The following is a 24,595-nucleotide window of genomic DNA, read 5'->3' as shown; positions in this document are numbered from 1 at the left end:
TTGTATTTAAATGCATCTTCCTTGTGAACAGTTTTCAGCATTTGAATAAATAAATAAAAAGTTGGAAAATATTCAGAATGCCTGCTCAAAAACGATTTGATACTGTACATGAGTAAACAACAACAACAAAATGTATTCTATTATTTTTCTATTATTCTATTATTTTCTTGCAAGCAATGATATATTCTTTAGGACTAGCAAATATATGTCAAATATATAAAATCTTGAATTCACCTTGTTACTCTCCTCATTTATAGATATTATAAAGGTTTCATAGTCTCTTTCTGTGAGTATTGATTTGTATGTGTTTGTTTGCGTATGCAAAATGCTAAGCTTATTCTTTCTCTGGGCATCATGGGTCCTGAGGGTCATGAGATGTGTCATCCATCCAAAGGATGTGGAGGCAGAGGAAACACAGCATGCCATCACTGTTGCCCATGCTGCTAACTTTATTTTTATTTAATTTTTTGTATTTCAAATTTAAGACAAAGGCAAGATTTTGACCCATGACATGATATTATTTTTTAACAATGTTTTTATTTCTAAACCTCCTCGTCAGACACTCAAAATTTTTCACTATTGTTTTCGATCAGGTCGAGTGGTGTTTGGAGAGCCCAATGCGGCTGGACTGGGCACAGATGGCATTCAGTATTGGCATCTGGACTGGGCTCACGCTGCTGAGTTCGTCATGCGCCCTCCCTAGAGACCAGACCCCAGCACTCCTGGATAACTGATGGACCTGCTCACCAAGTATGTACAAATCTTTTGATCAACTTTAAGATCAACAGCTCTATTTACATCCTCATTAATAAATATATAAGGAATAGTTCACCCAAAAATAAAAATAATACATTTTTTACTCATGTCTTTTCTAACCCAAATGAACGTCCAAGCTTCTTTTTTATTGGAATAATGGACTATTTTTACTTTTATTTTATTTTTTACAAATTTACAGCCCGTGGTCATTTTTTCATACAGTCTACCTTTGCATTCCACAGAAGATAGATGATAATATAGGTTTCAAACAACATGGTGGGTGGGGGGGGGGCAACTTCACAAAATCCCAAATGGCATCAGTGGTGCTGAGGTAAGAATGTCTGATTTATGGGAGAAGGGTGTGACCTGTCCCTTTCATTGAAATAATTAATTCCCACATTTTTTCACACCCCATAATTGAGTGCATTTACATGCACAATAATATTCTGATGACCGGTATTTTTCAATTCATCATTCCTATGTGCTATTGTGAAGGACATGAATGAGAATTGATGACGTTCTTTATATTACTGTGCTGAATTTCTAAAACTGCAGTGTAATAAATGACAAAAAAGAGCATTTCCAAGATTTCCAAAAGAAAATAATGGGAAGAGACTGTACGTGTCTTGGTTTATCTGGAATGTGCCAATTACTTTGTACAGTATATAAGAATATTCCCGTAGCTGTGGAGCATGAAAACCTCTTATTCAGAATGAAGGCTTAAAGGGATAGTTCACACGAAAATGTAAATTCTCTCATCATTTACCCTCATGCCATCCCAGGTGTGTATGAAAACAAATGAAGATTTGTAGAAGAATATCTCAGCTGTGTTGGTCCATACAATACAAGGGAATGGGTACCAAAACTCTGAAGCTCCAAAAATAAAATAAAGGCAGCAAAAAGTAACCCACCAGACTCCAGTAGGTAAATCCATATCTTCAGAGGTGATATGATAGGTGTGGGTGAGAAAGAGTACAATATTTAAGTCTTTTTTTTTAAACTATAATTCTCCACTACATTTTGAAAGTGAAAGTGGAGATTTATGTTAAAAAAGGACTTAAATATTGTACTGTTTCTCACCCACACTTATCATATCACTTCTGAAGATATGGATTTACCCACTGGAGTCTTATGGATTGCTTTAATGTGGCCTTTATGTGATTTTTGGAGCTTCAAAGTTCTGGCCACCATTTACTTGCATTGTATGAACCTACAGAGCTGAGATATTCTTCTACAAATCTTTGTTTATGTTCTGCAGAAGAAAGAAAGTCACACATCTGGGATGGCATATAAATGATGAGAGAATTAACATTGTTGGGTGAAGAATCCCTTTAATCAGAATACGGGAGTTAATTGGACAATGATGTGCATGTAAACATGTTCACTGAGGCCACGGCCACATGAATGTGTTTTGGGGTGAAAATGCATAAATGTTTCTATGTGTACGCCTTTCATCCACACTGACTTCTGAAAACGGTCTCTAGTTCTGCATAGGAAATGTATGATGTTAGAAAACGGGAAACAAGAGTTTTCAACTGAAAATGTAATAGTGTGGACGTGGCCTTAAAATTGTGAAAATTTGGGTGTAGGGTCTGTTCGCACCTTAGTGCCTGGCTGACCTTTGGGTGTCTCATTATAGGAGATGAGGTACAGCGATCGCAATAATAACTTATTGTTTTTTTTTTTTACTTTCCCTTAGCACAGCAGAAAAATTGTAGTTGTCACCTGTACTAACGCAGCAAAAATCTTCAACCTTTTACCCTCGAAAGTGAGAATTGCCAAATTCTTTGATGCAGACCTGGCCATATGGGACCCAAAGGCCACCAGGAAACTCATAACAGCCTAGAAAATGCCCTGATGAATAATGAGTCGTATCTGATTGCATAGAAGTTAAATAACACACCAGTGAGCCAATCGGAATACTTTCTCCCATCCAAGTTTTATGTGCAACTAGATCCATTCATGCTAAGGATAAAAATAATACCTCAAATCCTGCTGCGTGTTGAGAAGAGGTGTACTATCACTTTTCCGGACAATTGTAAATAGGGACTGAAAACGTTCCAAGGAACAAAAACGTTACCCAAAACAAGAATGAAGTCCTTTTCAATTGTTGTGAAGTGAAAATGTAATTATTAAAAGTTGGTAACCTTCTAATAACCGTTTCGTTCTAATATTAGTTTTTTCATGAAACCAGACTAAATGGTTTATTACAGTCAATTTTCAGAATTAAACCACTTCCTGTTGCCCCCATAAAATGTGTCCTCTCTTTTTATTTGAACATAATAAGCATGTGCTTTTATTCTGAAGGAAACTGATGATTCACACATTTCTTTGTCTTAATGCATATTGTGGATGTAGCCTTCTGTGACGTGCTGAAGACCTTTTAGATAATTATACATAAATGACTACATATTCATTAAAGGTTAATCCAGATACAAGGAAAAATATTGAGGTATAAAGTACATTTTTCAGTTGTTTCTAGATCTTTAATTCATTATGTTTAGATATGATGCAATGATACTGATTTGATGCTGCCGGGTTCTGACAGTGAACCAGATCTGTAATTAAAATAAATCATTAAAATAAAATAAATAAATATTATTAATTCGGCCCACATATGATGACATTTAGTTCAAACATCCCCAAGCAGTGTGTACATGCATGCAGGTGAGAGAGATTTAGCTATTAATTGATTTTAGATAGATAGATATATTTTTGAAATATTTTTAATATTTTTGGCAGCAGAAAACTGGAACCGGAATGAAAAAATTGTTTCTGCTCAAAACGAACCAAAATGAAAAACATTTTGTTTTAAGTCCCTGATTGTGGACCAGAATATCATAGAGACTTGGGGGTGTGCTCTTTTGACTTGGGATAGTAGCCACCCATAACACCCTAGCAACTGCATTGCAACCACATAAAGAACACATTAGCAACCATATAGCAACACTCTGGCAACCACTAACAAACACTCTGACTTTCGAAGCACTGCTCACATTTTCTGCAGGATATGTGAATATCAAGTTATTTTTGCAATACTTTTAGATGCTGCTAGGCACACAGACATTACACACTTCACATAAAGAAATAAAAAAAACTTTTTAATGTCACTTTACATGAAAGTTCCCAAAGACAAGGTCTGTATGTTACACAATAAGATTGCATAATATTTTGAGAATTCAAATTCCAGTTTTCTTGTTTCATGAACTTCAGCTTTTTACATCTTAATTTCATGACTGGTTGAACTGATTTATAATTGAATGTCTCAGTAGGGCACGGCTGACAGAAAAGCAAATTTGTTGAGCTTTGAACATCACTTTAATTGCTCAGTAATGTTTTCATTATTCAGCTGAAATGAGCCGGTGTTTTCATTGTGTTACTCCAAAAAATATTTTTGTAGTCCTGCCTGTTTCTCATCCAGACAGTCTATAGTCGCATCAGGCCATATGTTTAAAACTTCTCAGAAATGCTCTTAAGAATAGTCTTAAGCTTTGATTTAAGTGTCAACAAATTCTTAGGAAAGAGTTGGACTTGTGTAAGAGTAGGATCTTTTTATAAAGATGCTCAAAGCAACTGTCATCAAAGTTTAATACTGCGTTCCATTCAAGTTGGATGTGGGATATTCCTACTTGATATCTCCGATCTCCAACCAAAGATGCATTCCATTCCCAGATGCTTGGAATATGACGTTTAAGGAAGCTTAGCAGGTGTTGGACTGTCACCAGAGACGTCTCCTAGCAACCAAATTCATAAGCAATCTGCAACGCTATAATTTGTGCTACAGATTTACGATTATCAAAAGATAATATCATTACAATATCAACACCTGCTACTCTGCTAACGTTTGTTAAATAAGCTTTAATATCATGTAATGTAAAAACTTTGACTAATTTATTGATGTTATTTAATAAAAGTGAACGTTTATCACTTATTTTGTATATCTTCCTGGGTGCTGACAGGTTTGTGTGACATCACACACCTGCATCTTGGCGAATTCAGAGTTTGACTTCCCAAGTTGGAATTACGACTTCAAGTGGTGTTCCATTGCACTTTTCCCAGTAGGAAGTTGGAAAATCCAACTTTCTGAGTTGAACGTAATGCATTATAAGACTGATTCTAAAGTGCTGACTGAGGTGATAATTAAGTGTTGTGAAATAAGGACCACACCAATATGGCTGCCCTCAAACACTGAATCAGCCAATAGTGAGCCTGCAAGGGTAAGATGTCCCTGCTGGTATGACATCATTCATTCATTAGTGATTTAATACAACATGTTCTAAAACAATACTTTGATGCTTTTCAGATGCCGCTCTGTTTCATTATTTTAAATGTCTTTTTCTCCATAGACACATGTTTTCACTACTGTAAAATGCTGTCACTGATGGAGGTTACAGTGCTGAGAGCAAGTCTTAAAACTTGTGAACCTTTATGAATCACACTTATTCTTAAGTGTTGGAATAAGAAACAAATGATGCCATTCTTAGAAATTGGACTCACTTAAGGCTTAAACTTTACCCTTGGTGGCTTTATGCATGTACAGCCCTGATCTCCAATGTTTGCTTTAAGAGCTGAAAAGGCTTTACATTTAAGTAGCCTCTCAGGTACATTGGGGTTCAAAAGTCTGAGCCCATACTGAAAATCTGAGATTTTAAGATTTTGAAAAACGTAAAACAAATAAACCTAAGAGTGCACTATTTCTAGGTCACTAATCAAATAAGCAAATCTTTGACCATGCTAACTGCTTTGTACAAAAAGTCAGATTTACTTGCTTCCATTGAAACACACAAGATGATCTTGGGAACATTCTCAAATCATGCTGACTAACAGATCATCAGGTTTTGCACAAACTTGTGGAGACTGAGCCAGCTCAAGTGCGTACTGTCATTAAAGCAAAAGAGGGACATGCCAAAACACTTAGATATTACAAAAGTAATGCCAGTTGTTCATTTCAGCTTTTCATTCAAATTGTCATGCTGATAATACAATGTGAAATAACAAACATTTTTAATGAAAAATAGAAGCACAGACTTTTGAACCTGAATGTAACATGTTTCTGTGAGTGCGGGGTCTAATATGTTCTATAGGTGATGAACATACTGCATATGTTGCCATAATGAAGTACAGGATTGGCTGGAATGACGTGATCATAAATGGAAGAACTGTGTAGCGTTCTTCCTGCTCAAGCACATCGATTGCTAAGTGCGCACATGAGAGGAGAAAACTGTAACAGCAGACGGCCATGGCTCTTATGTAATTGGGCCACATTGTTCCTTTTTCCCTCTGAATCTGGGCTAGCTCCCTCAAGGCAAAAAACCAACTGCTGTCACGCGTTACGCAGCGAGGACCAATGTGGTGAAATTTAGCACAGAGCAGGCCTTCTTGTGTAAGAAGCTCTCTCAAGAGCTGTGACATGTCCTGTATTCTGAATTCTGGGTGTAAATTTGACAATTAGGGTCAACTGGATGTATCTTCTATGTAGAAAATCCTGCATAATGTTGTCCAAAATATCTCTATCACCTGCATTTTGGTTTAAATGATAGTTTTACCTCAGCTGATTATAATAAAGCAATACGCCACGAGAGGCATTTTGTAATGGCTTTAAAAGTGTCATCCAATCACAATTTAGAGTCAGATCTATCTGTTTTATAACTGTGGTTAAGGCTATATCTTTAAGAAAATGTGAGTTGTGCTTGGCCTTGCCATATTTGCCTCGTGCATTTGATTTTCAAGGACATTTTTACCTTTTTGAGGACATAATTTGTATGTTTTTAAAAACTATAAAAAATCTAAACTGTCTCATCATAACAGTAAATGATATACATTTAATACATGAATACAAATTCTGGATATTAAGAATGTATTACCTATTAAATCAACATTAACTCATATTTATGCCATAATGTGCATAACTAGGATGATAGTCGATAGTAGTAGATGATAATAGAATATTAAGAACTATATCAGATGTAACAAATAAAAAGAGAAGAATGCATTACAAAGGCATTTTTTGCCACCTCTTTTTAATTTTAGGGGCATTTTTGGCCCCCAAGCCCCTCTTAATTTCTGACCCTGGTTGATAGGTGGTTGCTTAGGGTCCCAAAGTCAAAAGAGCCAACCCTAGCAACCCAACCCTATCTCTATGATATTCTGCTCCATAGAAATGGCTCGGAACCCTCCTTCAATGTAAGTCTATGGGATTTTTTCACTTGCTGTATCATTCACCAGGTAAAAATCATAAGTAACAGCACAATTCTCATCAACAAGCTTCATGATTTGAGGTTCCATTCATGTCCGTTGCCAACATAGTGTCATGACAGAGATGGCAAAAATGTAAGATATCGTACGACTTAGCTCGTACGAACAGGTACGACATTAATTCCCATAGAGACCAACCAATCAACATACAGAATTTCAAACCAATGCAATACAGGCATTATATGTTTAGTAGTCACCTATCTAACACTTATTTTAAGAAAGGAAACGTCTGTGAACAAATGAAGCCAAGTACGATAAATATAGTGATGCTTGCTTTAACAATAGGCTGTAAAGTAGATTTCTCGCCGCTACCATCCATCCCAAAGGAGCAGCCGCAGCCATCCGCCGGAGGACAGAGGAGCCCAGCTGCCTGGAAGAGGAGGAATGGCCACCGACCACAAGGGAAGGAGGGGCTCCCAACTAACCGCCTGGAGCGGTTACCGCTGCCAAGGGCGGGGGAGACCCCTACCGTCCACCAAAAACACGCGCGGGGCATTCCGTCCGCCAGTGGCTGGAGGACTGCCTCCGATCTGCCCGGGGATGCACGGCTATCATCCATTAGAGGGTGGAGAATTGGCCGAGGACCAAGCTACTGCGTATCGGAGAACCGGCTCTGTGTTGGCCTTTCCCTCTCTATTTTGTTTTTAAACATTTTGTTAATTTGGCACGGTCTCCGTTACGGCATGTAGGTGCCACATTGTTTTATGTTGCCCTCCCCTTGTCCCTTCCCTCATCCAGGTAGAAGGGGATGACCTTCCGGCAGAAGGGGCAGAAGGCACGCCCCTCCCCTGGGAAAGGGGGGGTGGTGTACGTCATGCCGGGGGCTCCTCGGTCTGAGAGAACAAGGGAGGAATGTGGCAGGGTGGAGGGCAGGGCCGGGTCGTGATTCCGCACACCCGGCCCCTAATCAGACTAATCAAGCCTCAGAGAGGGATAAAGGCCGACTGGAGACTGCAGTGCGACAGAGAGAGAGATTTGCTGACAGATGTCCAAAAACTTTGTGTGTTTGTCTTTTTGGTTATGTTTATTATTAAACTATTATTTATATCGTTAAGCCGATTCTCACCTCCTCCTTTCCATGAATTCCTTTACAGTGAGAAATAGATCATTATTTAAGTCTTTTTTTACTAAACATCTCCACTTTCACATTCTTCTTCTTTTGTTTTTGGCGATTTGCTTTCTTTGTTCATATCACCACCTACTGGCCTGGGAAGACAATATATGGTAAAATAAAATAAAAAAAAACATTTAAAACTGCATTTAAGAGCTTGTACATAAAATGTTAATAAATCAATTGTATGGACATGTTTCTACAGGGAAAAAAATATATATTTCAAGGGGAACAGAGGGTGGAAATTAATATCCCTTGCCTACTGATCATTTTTGCTGATCATCTAGAATCCATAACTTTTACTGTCTTTCTAAACGAGCTGTGTAGTTTGATAGCTGTCATATTCTGCTGGATTGTCTCAGTGGTGGGGACAGATGGCCAGTCACAGCTCATTCTTCGAACTGTGCTGATGCAGCTGAAGAGCATAAAAAATGGCTGAATATGGGAAACAACTGTTTTAGAGAGAAAAAATGCTCGTATGCTGCATCACAATAAAAATGGATTAAAATGTTCCTCTGCTGATTTATGGAATTCTGTATGTGATATTAATATTCTCGGAGAAAGGTCATTTATTGTCAATACATAACAGTCAAGGCTGGGTCATATAGCTAAAAACTAGGAGATATAATGTAGCACAATATCTCTGTATTTTTAGACTTTTGATTTGACATTTATCTAAATATGTATGCCTTTGCTCAGCAAAAATTCTAAATAAAACTAAATCAGAAAAAACATTATTTTTCATTCAAACAGCCATTGTAGCCAAATTGATAAAACATTTTTAATGCAAAAAGTAAAATACAGTTAAAATGTAGTAATCATTGAATTTGAGTCAATTGATTGTAGCCAGCATAAATTGAGAACCGCTGTATAATGCATTAATTTTTTTTTCAAAATATAATTCTCTACGTATTTTTAACCGTACAAATCCACCAGATCCAATTTATCAGTAGTGGAATTCTGCAGTCAAAATTTATTTTTATATTTGACTCTAAAAGTATTTCAAATAGTAAGTGTTGGTTTTTGTTGCAATTAATCATTCAGTAAGTCTAATTGTATAAGTATGTTTCTTCTGCACTGCATCATCATTTTAGGGTGATTTCAGCAAAGACTCACCACCATGCTGTGGACTATAACATCTTTGAGGGCATGCAGTGTCATGGGTTTCCAGTGGTCACTATCTCAAGGGGGAAGGTGGTTTCTGAAAATGGGCAACTGTTCACAAAACCAGGCGAGGTACGTTTCATCCCATGCAAACCCTTTTCTGAATTTGTGTATAAGAGAATAAATCAGCGGGAAAAGGTAAGAGTTTTGGGGTTAACAGCAGACACGGCGTCAGCCGATTTTACTGGGGCTTCAGCCCCGAATGTTTTGAGTGTAGCCCCGAATGTATTTTGAAAAGTTGACTGACAAATATGAAACCGGACAATAGCCTATGTAAACCCCCGAAATCACAGGAAACCTTCAGGGGTTTTGTAGAGTCCATGCTTCGGCGGGTCAGCACTGTTTTGCCTTCACAAAACCAACAGCATATTAGGCAGGTTGTCATAATGTTTTGGCTCATCAGTGTAGATAACGGAGATACAAGAAACTGAGAAATTAACTTTTTCCCCCCACATTTTAAGTATCTGGGCATTTTTGCTTCAAGCAGAGATTAATTTATGACCCTGTCCAGCACTGAGAGAACTTGGTTTTGTTTCAACCAGGGTTAAGGATGTTACGCTTGTATTTAGCTTGGGAAGCCCAGTGCTGTGAGCAGAGAACCGTATGCTGGAGAAATCATATCTCTAGCCCCAAAAGCATCCTGAATCACAGAAGAGAAAATGTGAGGATGGTCACATCAGTTGACTTTGTAACATTACTATTCTAATTCTCCAAAATGACTTTTGTTTTGTAAGGAATTTTTTTAATGAATTTTCAAGCATAGATTCAAATTAGAATAAAAAAGAAGAATTTTTCAACATGCTGTAGAGAGCCTTCAACTAAAGAAACCTTTACTGGATTCTTAAGGAAAGAACAAGTAATCGATTCTCAAATTCTCATGTTTCAATACAGAATAATGTAGAAATACAGCCATGTTGTTTTGTTGAATACATACAGTATTATATATACAATACAGAATGTGAATTATATATATTCATACAACATATATTATATATTATATTATACATGATTTTAATATAAATAGTAGATTCTACAATATTACTCATATTAAGATTTATATAGACAAATAACTATTTGGGATTTACAATTTTTTTTAATCGTTTTCTGACAATCCCTTATCAATTATTTTCTTATAAGTCTCCAAATGCCCAAGGGTCTCACTCTCCTCTGCGGTCAAACACTCAATGGTAAGTTTGATATTGAAATATAGTGTACTAAATGAGTTCAGCTTAGTGTAACTGTGCATACAGATATTAGTATTAGTAGTGTGTAACAGAGGTGCTCTTACAATAAGAATCTTTTTGATAACAAGACTGTAACATTCCTGCAACACCTATATAATTTCAAATGTAGTGTTGTACACCGAACCAAACCTCCATTATGGCAGATTAACAGACTGATGTGTTACAAACCTCAAGCATATTTAAACAGCTTCAGCGTTTCTTCTGTGTTCATGGAAGAGTAAAGGGCACCAGAAACTGGGCTGCAATAGAAATACAATGAATAAATGTTTTTCTTGTTGATAAAAACTCCATTACTAACTTCTGGCTTGCTGCCTTTACGTGCTATAGTAATGATCATAAATACAAAGTTGGTTATAAACGCCCTCTCAAGTTGTAATTACGACTGGGGAACAAAAATTTTGATAGCCGAGTTTCCGAGTTGGGAGGAGATGTAAACATTCAGGCAGAGTAGAACAGATACATTAGTTAGTTGCATTTACTTAACTATTTTATGCTAATTGGACATTTTTACACAGAGAAAAAAGCATGCATTTGACGAAAAATTCCATTTTCAATTTTCGTCAACCAGCTGGCTACCATGTATTATTGGGTCAAAATGAATGAACCTGGTGTCCTCCATGTTTCTGTCAACAAAGCATTTGAAAGTGACGTGCTCATAATTACGACTTGAGAAGTGGGAAGTAGGATATTTCTGATGGCACATGAAGGCAGTAATCACAAAGCTCAAATATGTGCATTATTGTTGCCACAGGGAACAGGTTTAGGTTTTTCAGCAAAATAAAAGATACCAACCTGCATGGCCAAAGTCTTTAGACCTCCTTGAAATTTCTCAGCTTTAGATTTGCATCTCTGTCTTAAAATCTTTGCATGTAGATAAGTGGCTCTTTCCAGAGCGACATCAGAGAAAAACTGCTCAGACAGCAGAACTCTGAACTGGACCAGCTGTGATGATAACAAGCTCAGAAGCAGCAGCAACAACAGAACGAGAGACAGAGGAACCAGAGATCTGTAGAGCCACAGTTCAGGTTCAGGCAAACACTTCTTCTCAAACAGAGACACAGTGTATGAAAAGTTCGCCACTTTTGCATTATCATCCACGGGTAGACCTATAAATAATGTTGTCTCCTTACAGAATAAAGGAGAAAAAAATGGAGAGAAGAGGGTTGTGAAATTCAGCCATCAAAATTAAGAACATATCTGTAGCTACAATATATTCACACAGCAGCTAATCATGTTTGGAATGATACGATTCTGTTCATAAACAGCTCAGCTAGGGGCCGTTCAGACCAAACATGTCCGCAGCTACACAAATAGAAAAAAGTTGACGTTCTTTTGAACTTGGAACGCTGTCTAAAACATGGCACGAGATCCTGAAAAACAGCGAGACGCGGCGCAATGATCAAAGATGTCTGTCAAAAGCATGATTCTAGCTAGCACATTCACTTGGGAAAACAACACAGACAGACAAACTCGTTTTGTGAACCAGGCACGTTGCTATATTTCGAAGTACACATTTTTTCATTCTTTAAATTTCTTTGCAAATATATTTATTTTTTATTATATTTGGTCCTACATATTGCTAGGGTTGAACTATAAGGTTTGTAACTATATTTTGTAGTATCGTGACAGAAGCTGTTTCCAAACAGTGTCGATTTTCCAGTAACAAGCAATTTGTTTCCAAGTATTGGTTTATCATGACAAAACACTACATTGTTGTTTTTAAAGGGTTAGTTCACCCAAAAATAAAAATGATCCCATAATTGACTCACCCTCAAGACAATCTAGTTGTATATGACTTTATTCTTTAAGGCAAACACAATCAGAGTTATATTAAAAATATTATGGCTCTTCCAAGCTTTATAATGAAAGTGAATGGTACCTTAGATTTTGAAGCCCAAAAAAGCACATTCATCCATAAAAAAAGTTATCCATACGGCTCCAGGGGGTTAATCAAGGCCTTATGAAGTGAAGTGATGTGTTTTTGTAAGAAAAATATCCATATTTATAACTTTATAAACTATTATCACTGAGATAAGACTGATATACGGAGAGTATAGTTTCAGTAGTGAATAATGGTTTTATAAATTTGTCTAAATGCAGCTACCATATTATCGCTTGCCGTTTCAGTCATATAAATGTACATATATCAGGAACTATTTGATGCTTATCGTACATTTTTACATAGAGAAAATAGCATATATTTAACCAAAATTCCATCATTGTCAGCCCCTTGGCTAGCATGCATTACGGTGTCAAAATAAAAGTTCATGGCTTCCTCCATGTTTCCGACAATAAAAACACTTGAACGCAAAATGCTCTCAATTACGACTTCAGAAGTAGGAAATAGGATAATTCCGATTAGCATGTGAAGGCAGCATTATTCGTTCGTTTGAGAAATTGATTGTTACTTGTCTACTCCATGTAAAAATAGCGCAGATGGAACTCGAGAGGAATTCTGTGTGAATGGCCTTTTACATACGTTAACAACATAGAAACTAGATTTTTACCTGGACTGTTATTCCTACTGGAACACGAAGTGGCTCCAACTCCCCAAGCCGCTTGCTCAGAACTACTAGAAGCCAGTAAATCAAGCCATCCAGACCAATGAACACCAGCCAGGTGAGACAGTGGGTGAATATGGGAACACTGAACTTGAGCATTGCTTTCCACTGCTGGCCCGTCATCTGGATGGACGGGGCCATTGTGTAACGTTCCAGTTCACTTTTGGTGAGCGATACCACACAAGGTTTTCCATCCTTCTTTTGCTGCTTGTCAAAACGAAGAAATGTTTTTGTGATGTATGCATTGTTGTACTTTTTGTTTACATGGAATCGTCTCAAGTATAGAGCAGTAAAAAGCACAAGCAAGACAAGACCTAATGTTGGAGACAATATCTGTCCTATGGAGGACAAAGCATTGGTCAGAGCTAGCACACTTTGGGTGGTCTGGTTTAAGGTCCGCTCAGCCTCGGCAAGGTGTATTTTGAAACGCTCTGAATCAACCTTTGCCTTAACCTCAAAATTTTTGTGATGTTTCCCTAGTTCATAGTCAGTAAAATATCTTTTAAGTTGCTGTCCCACCCACTTTAGCATGTTTATATAATTTCCAAGGGGTTCGGTGTTAATATCCAGTAGTTTTTCATCTAAGTTGCAGAGTAGGCCTTTTGCAAGCAAGCTTATGTTCCGTAACGTGTTCCGAATATTGAAGAAAATGACTGAACTGGTTCCAAGTGTGAGAAGAAGGGTCCTCACGTGTGTCAAGCCCATTGATACCAAAAGCAAAGCTCCAAAACAGCGGATCTTTTCTGAGAAATACATTGCTGGGGTTAAGAGTATACAAAAGCCACATGCAATGGGAATTGAGGCCTCCTGAACACATTTGAAGGAAAAGTGGAGGATGAGGAAGAGGAAGGTGCTCAGAATGAGGCTGCTGGAAAAGCAGGTAAAAAGTAGGAGGAGTTTTTCCTTCCAGCTTTTCGTGGTGTTGCTTGTGTAGAGGCCATAAACACTGGACCAGATGATATGTAAACTTTCTTTCAGCTGATAAAATTTTGTTTGAGTCATTATATCTCATACCTGAAATAAATAATACATTTCAGCATTGTTAGCCATAAACATATTTGGACATTAAGCCACACTTAAAGGTGCACTCAATCAATCAATTACTTCCGTTGACCAATGTGCTGTACAAAAAAACATAAATTACCATCAGATACAATCAGCACAAAGTCACACATAATACCAAAACAGAGCAAATACAGTAAAGCATCACGTCACAAATTGTAGGTCAAATCAAATAAAAATGTTTTTAGCCTATAAAAATAGGTAGTGTGGGGGCAGTTCTAATTTGACTTGCTAGGCTGTTCCAAAGTTTGGGAGCTGCTACGGTTTAAACCATTTCTAGACTTAAAAACCAATATGAGCACTTTAAAATCAATTCTATAGAGAACAGGTAACCAATGCAAAGACCGTAAAATAGGGGTTATATGTTCCCGCTTTCGAGCTCCTGGTAAAACTCTAGCAGCCGCATTATGAGTCATCTGAAGGCGACCTAAAGAAGAATGGCTAATTCTCAGGCATAGAGAGTTCCAGTAATCAAGCCTAGTGGAAATTAAAGCATGAATCACCCTTTCAAAGATCTCAAAAGAGAGAAAAGACTTTGCCAAGTCTCGCAATTGATAAAAAAATAGCGTTTACCACCTGGTTAACTTGATCAAGTTTTAGTGCACTGTCCAAAAGGACTCCCAGATTTTTTTATGTAAGGCTTAACATAGGGTGTTAAGGCATCAACATTTTTATTGCCATTATTCTTGGTGTCAGAAGAAGTAAATACCATAATCTCTGCTTTAGACTTGTTTAAACTTTAAAAAAAAAAGACATCCATGCTTTAACATCCACAAGGCAAGCTACCAAAGGGTCTAAAACTGCTCTCAGAGTCAGTGGACGATACATTTGTGTGTCATCAGCATAACTGTGGTAAAATATTCCATGTTTATTAAAAATAGAACCAAGTGACAGCATAAAGAGTGAGAACCGTATGGGAGCTAGAGTAGAACCATGGGGGACACCGCAAGTCAAAGGAATAGACTCAGAGTGGAATTGGCCTATATTGACTGAAAAACTCCTGTTTTTAGGATATGATTGAAACCAACTTAAGGCTGAACCCTTTATGCCCACAACCTGTTCTAGGCAAGACAAAAGAACATTATGATCCACAGTGTCAAAAGCAGCACTCAGATCTAACATTACTAGCGCTACAGAAACTCCGGAGTCAATCGCTAATAAAATTTAATTTAAAACTTTTAAGAGAGCTGTCTCAGTAGAATGATATTTCTTAAATCCTGATTGAAATGTATCAAAGATCTTGTTTTGGTGGCGATATGCACAAATAATGCAAATTGACAAAAACAAAAGAAAATGAAAGTGGAGATTTATAGTAAAAAAGGACTTAAATATTTATCTGTTTCTCGCCCACACTTATCATATCGCTTCTAAAGATATGGATTTGCACTGGAGTCTTATTCATCTCATTCAATGTTCTGGTCACCATTCACTTGCATTGTATGGACCTACAGAGCTGAGATATTTTTTATAAAAATATTTGTTTGTGTTCAGCAGATGAAAGTCATACACATCTCAAATGGAATTAGGGTGAGAAAATAAGGCAAGAATTTTTATATTTGGGTGATCTATTCCTTTAAAGAAAGATGTTTTTTGGTTTTAAAAAAGAAAAAACAGATACTGTCTAGTATTTGGGCACTTTCTGGTTAAACATAAGTGGTACATGTCCTTGATTACTGTTACGACACCTGCTAGGACACCTGTGTGAACTTGAGGGGAACTTCATACAGTCCATCCTGAAAAAAGTTATTGCAAAATATGACTAATATGTCTAATAAAAGTTTAGGATCATCTAATGCAATGAAAACTTAATTTTGGCATAAGCTGTACTCTACTAATATTGAAGTTTGACTAAACAAAAATGTTATTTTAGTACAATGACTAAACAAATGACTAAATGCAGGTATTTTTTGTCAAACTTACCTTGTTTTTCTCAGCAGTCCGATCAAGTCGCGTGTGTATTGTGATAGTCCAGCATTTGTGTTTTTAAAGTACAGCAGGAGGAAGTTGTTTTATTTTCCAGAGTTGTTCACTTCCTTTTAGGCATCATCTCAGAGCTTACTCATCACAGAATAGTGCTGTCAGAAACATGATTAAAGTGTGTTTTCAGGAACATGTCGGGGAGACTGTGGGAAGCTTTATTAAGAACTAGCTAGGGCACTACTCAGCACATTCTCAGTACAGTTCTCTGAAATGCATCATCGTTTCACTCTGTGGGAAATTGTCAACATAAAACATGTTTAGAGAAATTAGAATTTGGATGTCCAGTATTTTCTTCTGCTGTCTTAAGTGTTGATGCCCTTGAATCTATTTTATCTAGGTTACTTTGGTTGTTTGTAAAAGGTTTACATTAAAGTCTTATGGTAACTAAAGATATAGTGTTAGAATCTGACAAACTACCATTAGTTACCATTTTTTGTGAAAAAAATAAAGTATATAACTGAATTTAAAGATTTAATCTTTTAAATATCTATTACATTTTTAAAACGTTATTTCATCAAATCATCTAGTTGTAGAGTGTTCTTGGTTTATCAACTGATCAATTCAGTATATTGTAGTAAAAAGGTTTTAAACCATTTTAAATGATTACAATGTTGGTCCAATTTAGACTTTTGCTTTAAACACATTATTCCTGATAGATAAAATAATTGGTGTCATAAAGGAGAAAAATATTCCATAATATTAAATTATTAAAGCAGGGTCAATTTTAACACACTGTAGGTTTGTAGTCTCTGTGGTTGTTTTCAATAAATCTTGACTTACATGAATACATCTACATTTATATAAATCTTTTGACAAGTCTGACAGCATCTCATTTAGGAAAAAACGAAAGATTTCAAGTCTTTCTCTCATTTACCTATATGTATGATTTTAAATCATTTGTTTTTTTATCAACATGTATGATTCAGTGTCAAATGTTATAATTAAAAGGAGATGAAAGGTATGCAAAATTGTTTCCTAATCCCTGAAAGATATTAGTGAAATAAGTGTCCTGGGATATCTCACCTGTCTCTCTGACCGCTCTAGACTCTGTAAACAAAAATGTGTCCATGGGCCACGGTCTCTGACGCTTTCTGCCTGTCAATCATTTTGCACGTTCTCATAATGTTGTAGCTGCAGCTAATTATTGAGGCTTAAAGCCATTTTTATGCCATGTTTGTCATACCAGTTGTCAGTTGAGGGTGCTATTTTGATACTGTTGTGTTTCACAACTGTGGGATGACAGTTTCTGCTCAGTGTCGGTTTCTATGGTATCTTTTATGTTGCAGGGTTTTGGAATGAGGGGGCGTGGCCAATTCAACAGCTCGGATAGTGGAAATTCCAGAATGGCAAAATCGCTTGCAAGCACCTTTATGCCTAAACAGGTAAATATTAAAATATATTTGTTCTATTGTTTTCATATCAGGAAATAGACACAGTAACTTTTTGGTGTGGGTTGCTAACACTCAAATTTCCAGTGAAATATCCATTTTTTATTATAATTTTTTTTTTTGAAAAATAACTTGCATAAATCTCTGTACTCAACCATACTTGACCAAGACATAGCCTTGGCATGAACACATTGCACCAAAATAAAGAAAAAGAAAATAACAATAAAGAGAAAAGGCATTTTAAAAAGAATAGAACATACTTTTGACATCATATGAGACATTATCCCACTTCCAAAAGATCTGACTGCATCTAGAGAAGTTTGTGTAGAGATTTCCAATAAAATCGGAATACATTTCGATAGGTAACAGATGTACATGGAAATGATAGGCAGCCAGAAAAATTGTTATGGAGGAAAAATGTTATTAAGTAAAAAAAAAAAAAGTTATTTTAAAAATTATGAATCACTAGAATGAAGAATTTATTCATTAGAAGAGGTATAATGTCTCTGTGTATATTTCCATTCAGAAATTTTAACTATGAGTCATATACTTTCCAGATATAAGAAGCTCTGATTATTACTAAAAATAGAAAATAACAAATAAATAGGTCTTGGCTTGTAAATAAACTAACAAAAATATATTAAATGACTTCAACTTTCTCAAAAAACTAAGAAATGAAAATTGAAAAGTATATTGTGTGGCAATATAATCGTCCCCATGTGCATCTCTCTGCAAACAGCATCATGCTCGGAAAACTGCACAGCACAATACTGCAAAAGACTGTGAGCTGCAGTGGTCACCGGTAAAAAGATTTACTGACATTTTGGGCTCTTTTGTCAGGAATACTGCAGCTCATGTTTCCGTAAAGATATAAAAATCCCTGGTCACATTTTCCCTTAAATGTTCAACAAAGTATGATTTTACAAGGTGGAATGTTCATTCAGAATTTTGCCCCTCTGGTTCATGTCTGACCACTGCCTACTTTCCACTCAAGTTCAATTCAAAGGGGCGGAGCATCGTCATTGACATGCACTGTACAAGAAACTGCATTTTTCTTTTCTTTTTTTTTCTCCAAATATCGTCTTTATCAAAACATGCTACTGAGTTACTGATGTGCTCAAGCCATGTTGCCAAAAACCCTTTTCAACATGCTTGTTAAACGAATGAACAATATACAGACTAAAACTATCGGAGCTGTAAGAAATGAACAGTCCTGAAAATAAATTTAAAAAAACAAAGAATCTGAACAATATTGGTAGAAATCTGACAACGGAAGCAGTAAGTACAGAGTTTACCCTGGGACAAGGGAGAAGTCGAGAAACATGTACAATTTGCACATCATCTTTAGCTTCATAAGGCTCAATACACCTTTACAATAATAAATCATAGACATTTTTCTTTTTTTATGTCTTTGTCACATTAACAGATTTTTCACTGTAAATAAACTTTTAAGTTCTTCATTTATCTGCATGTCTGTAAAAAATACAGTAGAGAGACCAATGAATGGTCTGCAGGACAAAAAAACACGGTTTGTTTTTCAAATCACACTGTAGCATTCACTCCCCATGACAACCATGCACTAGTGAAATTTATCTTTAAAAAAAAAAGAATATAAAGAGTTGAAAATGGCTTTTTCGGTTAGTTTTTCTTTTTCTTGTATCATATTTTTTTGCACGTTGCAATCTCAAGAAAGTATTTTTATTTTCTATTTATTTTATTATTTTAAGTTCAGCTAAAGTTGTGTCCATGCAAAAAAGGTTTAGGTTTCATACAGTATCAAGAGAAGTAATTCAATTTGATCTTAAAAGTTCATCAAGATGATTCAAACCTACATTGCATTGATCTAGCAGAATCTTATCTGGGGAGTGAGGTGCTAAATGAACTCATTTCCTATGTTATATTTTTGTTTTAATGTGTACATTTCTGAGTCTGTTGGCATGGCTTGACCCAGGATCTGTTAAAGAACACTGTTAGCCCATGTAGATAGAAATACATCAACATTTAAAAGAAACATGAATTCAATGGAAAACGAAAAGTCAAAGAGAAAGTTTTACCCCATTTCAAAAAGGGCTTCTGAGGAATTTGACTGGTTCTCACAGTTCAAATTCATCTCCAATGGCTTCAAATAGGTTCTAAAAGCAGGAATTGTGATTTTCTTCAAGTTAAAGGAGCCCATTTCCAGCTTTCTTCACCTGTCTCGCCCCTAGCCTTAGGGGGTGCTCTTTGTGCACAATGTGTGCGACATTTTTCTGCGAGCATAAACAGGACCTCTTATTTCACCCCCTAAGAAACAAGCTCTGAACGCACAACATCAAGCATGCAGTGTTACCGGGGAGACGGGGCCTGTCGCAAATCTCAAACTCCACCCAATGGTTGCTACAATAACGCTATATTTCAGGAAACTGCTACGAGCGACCAAATGGTCCAGAACCACTGTTGAGAGATGACTGGGAAGTTCTTCTAGTCAAGGGGGCCAAGGTTGCATCAACCAATGAAGAGGGAGGGAACAGTTTAAACCAGCCAATAACCATGTTTGACAAGTCCAGATCATCTAAGAGTATCTGAGCGGCTCCCATGAAGGATTTGTGGTCCATACGTCCATAGTCTCCCCACACAATGATCTACAATGTGAAAAAAAAAATATATTTTCTCAATATTAAGTCACATTCATGAAAAAACAACATCAACAAAAATTACTATAAACTAGGGGTAGGCCAGTCAGATCAAATAGTATTCTCAGATTATTGTCATCAGCCTGATTGGTCAATTAACCATCAGCCTGATTGGTCAATTAACAGAAGTGATCATTCAACCAAAATATACTGACAGTCTTATCAATGGATAGAGCACATTTTTTGGTAACAAATATTTTGGTTATATTTATTGAATTTTGATTAAGTATTGTCTAAAATATATATTTTTTTTAATTCAGCAATCTTGGGCATTTTTGCAACTCAAAGAGTCGTTTCAAACGAAAGTGAGTAACTTGCATGCTTTCCAACTTCTGTTGAATATCTGGTGTAATAACATTGGGAGACCACAAGAGGGTGATATAACTTTTACTGAAGTCAGTCGCAAGGCACAGGCAGGGGCGAAAATTTCATCAAAATGTTGGTGGGGACAACAAACATAACAATTCTCAAGAGCAATTTTTGAAGGGGACACCAAGGGGTTTTTTGTTGTTACCCCGTTTGCATTTGTATTATTTTATTTCTTAAACAATTATTTTAAGAATATATCATTATATTATTTACAATACACATATTTTAATGATATTTTAGGGGGGGACAACCCTCAGATAGGGGGGGGTCTTGACCCCCCCGCGATTTCCGCCTATGGGCACAGGTATCACAACACAGGACTGATATTTTACACACAAAAGTTACAAAGGTTTTTGTAATTCTCCAAGGATGAAAGTGACGTAGATGAGCTTGCAGGTTAGTATAAAACTGTTTTAACTGCGCAAACTGAACTATTAGAAATTATTATGCAATTAACCCTGCCGCTCATGCTTTATCCCATAGAAAAATCCCGATATATATATATATATATAGATAATCATAGAGGAAATCTTCTGATTATTGATGGGTGGAAACGTCTTGGTTACTGATGTAATCTCTGTTCCCTGATGGAGGGAACGAGACCTTGTGTCGATGTAGTGACACTAGGGGTTCGTTCTTGAGAGCCCCAATCACCTTTGCTTTATTCAGAAAAGGCCAATGGAAATTGCCGAGTGGAATTTGCATGCCGCTCTCTAGCGGAAACGCTCCCATATCCACATCAAGATTGCCTGAGGTGCTTTCCAACCCATCCGCCTGAGTTTCAACCCAGGACGGACCGGGTCGGGAAGCAGCCGTGGTGGCTTTGCTTCACAAAGAAGGAAGGTAACGTTCTCATGGGCATGTTTTCACAGTGACAACATGACCCCTCCACAAAAGCTGCCTCGGCGTGCTGGCGACCCAAGTACTCGAGACCATCCGTTAGGGAGAGATAACGGCCACACCCAGTAGCACAAAGGTGAAAGGACATCTTTAAAAAGATGCCAATCATTTGTGTGAGCTCTTTTATAGAAAATATACTCTTTTAGAATATACTCTTTTACACCTGTGGTCTCAGCTGCCAAAGCGCCCAGGGGAAGCACAACACTCGACCTTGCAAGGGTGACCACTGATATGCACTGTAATTCAGCAAGGTGACGGGACGAACACACACATGCGCTCGACTCTTAAGAACAAGTCTGAATGAACAATGCACGCCATCTCCTTTTATACCCGTATGTCCGGGGTGTAGAGCGGCATGCAAATTTTCATTGGCCTATTCTGAATAAAGCAAAGGTGATTGGGGCTCTCAAGAGTGAACCCCTAGTGTCACTTCATCAACACAACGTCGAGTAAGTGACATACAGTGAAACACATATACTAATATATAGATATATATATATATTATATATATATTGGTTGGCACTCACTGACCGGGAGCACCTCATAAGCCGTTTCAGAGATACTCTGACCCAGTCGTCTGACCATAACAATTTAGCCCTTTTCAACTGATCGCAACTGATTGTTCGCTTACCATCTACTCTATACAGACCTTGACATGTGGCCTTGTTAGGAGATGATAAACATTATTTGTTTCACCTGTGAGTGGTCATAATGTTTTGGCTCATCAGTGTATAAACTATGTTGTACATATATATCTTGTTTGTTTAACCAAATACCACATGGAGAAATGTTACACAATTTGCAATACGTTTTAATTAAAAGATACAAAGAGGCAATTTATGACAAAATATTTCTGTTACAACAGTTTTAACAGCTATAAGGATTCATTTTGCTGCTACTATGTTATTGAAGTAACATTCAGAATAAAATAAAGCGGCAGAGACAAAATTTACTGAGGTTTATGCTTAAAGGAAAAACATTTGCCAATGACGTAGAAAAAACATAGTTTTTCCTTTGAATTAAGTTTCACCCTTATTTTAAGCATCAATCTTATTCAATATTGTAAAAATCTAAAAGCTAAAAATCTTGTCATTTAGCTTCTGAAGTAAATGTATCTTGTTTTAAGAATGTTTTTATATTTTTACTAGAAAATAAGACAAAAATATTAAGTAAGAAAAGGATTCTACCTGTAAAACCTTTCCTCCTGGAGCCTCTTCAAATGGCAGCGGCTGCTGGTACAATGGGTCCAGTGTTTTTCGTGCTACTTTTGTTTTCTTTTTAGCTATACAGGCGCCATTCTCCAGTAAATACACCTTCACATAAGGGGCTAGAGAAGAAGAGTAAACAGATGTAGTTCAAACATAAGTGATAATTATTTCTAGTGTAGTGTCTGAGAACCATCATCAGAACCAGTAATCGAACTGACCTGGCAGTGCCTTAGAACCGGGTTTTCCCACAAGGCCTCTGGCTCGGATGACCTCTACCTCCAGTGCTCCTTTCTTCTCCACCATCCCGATCTGTATGTCACCTAAGCATAAAAATATCAAGCATGTTTGAGCAACAGAGGTGGAAGGTTACTGTAAGAACTTTTATAAGTGGCATTCTACGTTGAGTGCTACTGGAGCCACTGGATCTCTTGACTCAAGTGTGTACATAGAAAGTCAAATAAACAACCGGGAAGGGACAAGTTTTATGTTCAGTTCTCACCCATTGGGGGTGTGGCTAATGTCTGTCTTCCAACGAGCTGGGCGGGGCCAAGTCCATCCAGGAAATCGCTGAACTGACTGTCAGAAGAAAGTCGTACACTAGGGAAGATGAGGCTGGAAAGGAGAACATTTTTATTAGATAAAAACCAGGGCCAAAAATAACAACAGCATGACACATATCCTGTTTTACTCGAAAATATGTCAGATTATTCATGTTGACTTCAACATTGGCATCCTTAGTAAATACACAAGAAATGTCACTTTTGCCAGAAGGGCTGTGTATGCGCAGAGTGCATGTGTTGTGTTACTCACTTCCCCTCTGAGCTGTAGCTGTTCATGCTGCCGTCGGTGGATTCACGGCTTGCCTGCCGTGTCATTCGGCTTCGCATCTCTACAGCCAGACCTGTCTCTGTGCTTCTCTGAACCGTGCTGTGCAGCTTCTTTCCTCCAGCTTCTACCAAGAAAGTCAGAGAGAGATTTTTTGTCAAAAAGGATATAAAACAATGTTTCCCACTTTAAGATGTGTAGATTAAAAAACATATGTGTGACAAAAGGTACACATTTCATGAATTATATTTCAATGAATGGACAGCATTTCAACAAGCAAGTTCAAATGTCTATTGAATTTCAGTATGGAACTGAAGCTGTGAGAAACCTTGTGTAACAAAAACACCAAAGATTCATTCAAACAATTTCTAGAAGCTGAAAATATGGATGGATGGTATCGATACATCAGATTTTGATGTTGTATCGATTGATAATTGTTACCAGCTGAAACATATTAATCACTGCAATAATGATCCAATCATAGGCTCTTAAGTATCTGCTTATTTATTTAAAACAGCGATTTTTTTTTTTGGCCAGGCAGTGTATTACAGAAATAGCAAGAGAGAGACAGACAGAGAGAAGGCTACAGGAAGCAGACCTGTCTTGCATTACCATTGCTGATGTGAAACCATTCACTTCTTGCTCACACAAACACGCACAAAAACTGTGAATTCCTATCTATTCAATGAAATCCAGCCTTGAGTCGTAGCTGAACACAAAAGAATGACGAATGTATCGGTGGATGTGATTGTCCTTTTCTGAACTAACAGCACAAATAATAATCAAGAGCGCATTAAGGTCATGCTGTTGATAAATGACGTTCAGCGCAAGTATTTGTATGGGGGCAGTGGTGGCTCAGTGGTTGAGGCTCAGGGTTACTGACCAGAAGGTTGCGGGTTCAAGCTCCAGCACCACCAAGATGCCACTGTTAGGCCCTTGTGCAAGGCCCTTAACCCTATCTGCTCCAGGGGCGCCGTATCATGGCTGACCCTGCACTCTGACCCCAGCTTAGCTGGGATATGTGAAAACTAATACATTTCACTGTATATATGCAAAAAAACTGTGTGTATAATGTGTGACCAAAATAAAGGATTCTATTA

General features: G+C 37.1%; 4 protein-coding genes across 30 annotated transcripts in view; 2 read left to right on the top strand and 2 right to left on the bottom strand.

Annotated features, from left to right (window-relative positions):
- The window catches only part of upk1a (uroplakin 1a), a 702,734-nt gene that overhangs the window by 452,132 nt on the left and 226,007 nt on the right, over positions 1-24,595 (top strand). The window lies entirely within an intron of this gene.
- On the top strand, positions 355-9,930 carry LOC127656134 (dihydropyrimidinase-like). Its single transcript, XM_052144315.1, has 6 exons — positions 355-397; positions 594-681; positions 1,018-1,117; positions 2,456-2,586; positions 9,220-9,424; positions 9,856-9,930. The coding sequence occupies exons 1-6, from the start codon at positions 355-357 to the stop codon at positions 9,928-9,930; spliced, it is 642 nt and encodes a 213-aa protein (XP_052000275.1).
- Positions 10,103-14,101, bottom strand: LOC127656499 (dendritic cell-specific transmembrane protein-like). 2 transcript variants are annotated; one of them, XM_052144874.1, is made up of 3 exons: positions 13,038-14,101; positions 11,323-11,655; positions 10,103-10,769 (listed from the first exon to the last, which is right to left on the bottom strand). In XM_052144874.1, the coding sequence occupies exons 1-3, from the start codon at positions 14,091-14,093 to the stop codon at positions 10,710-10,712; spliced, it is 1,449 nt and encodes a 482-aa protein (XP_052000834.1). In that variant the 5' UTR covers positions 14,094-14,101; the 3' UTR covers positions 10,103-10,709. The 2 variants fall into 2 exon arrangements, with proteins under 2 accessions (XP_052000834.1, XP_052000833.1); XM_052144873.1 differs by lacking the exon at positions 10,103-10,769 and having other exon boundaries at positions 11,153-11,655.
- LOC127656495 (regulating synaptic membrane exocytosis protein 2-like) overlaps positions 17,592-24,595 on the bottom strand; it is a 202,204-nt gene continuing 195,200 nt past the window's right edge. For 24 of the 25 annotated variants that reach the window (XM_052144851.1, XM_052144863.1, XM_052144852.1 and 21 more), the window contains 5 exons: positions 23,481-23,622; positions 23,170-23,282; positions 22,889-22,990; positions 22,650-22,789; positions 17,592-20,142 (listed from right to left, as the gene is read on the bottom strand). In XM_052144851.1, the coding sequence (XP_052000811.1) occupies positions 19,927-20,142; positions 22,650-22,789; positions 22,889-22,990; positions 23,170-23,282; positions 23,481-23,622 (713 nt within the window). In that variant the 3' untranslated portion in view covers positions 17,592-19,926. The remainder of the gene's footprint in view (positions 20,143-22,649; positions 22,790-22,888; positions 22,991-23,169; positions 23,283-23,480; positions 23,623-24,595) is intronic. The other variant, XM_052144860.1, reaches the window with a different exon arrangement.

This window comes from Xyrauchen texanus, chromosome 15, assembly GCF_025860055.1.
Source record: "Xyrauchen texanus isolate HMW12.3.18 chromosome 15, RBS_HiC_50CHRs, whole genome shotgun sequence".
Lineage (NCBI taxonomy): Eukaryota > Metazoa > Chordata > Actinopteri > Cypriniformes > Catostomidae > Xyrauchen > Xyrauchen texanus.
Note: the sequence above shows the minus strand (reverse complement) of the source record. Positions and strands in the feature narration are given on the sequence as shown.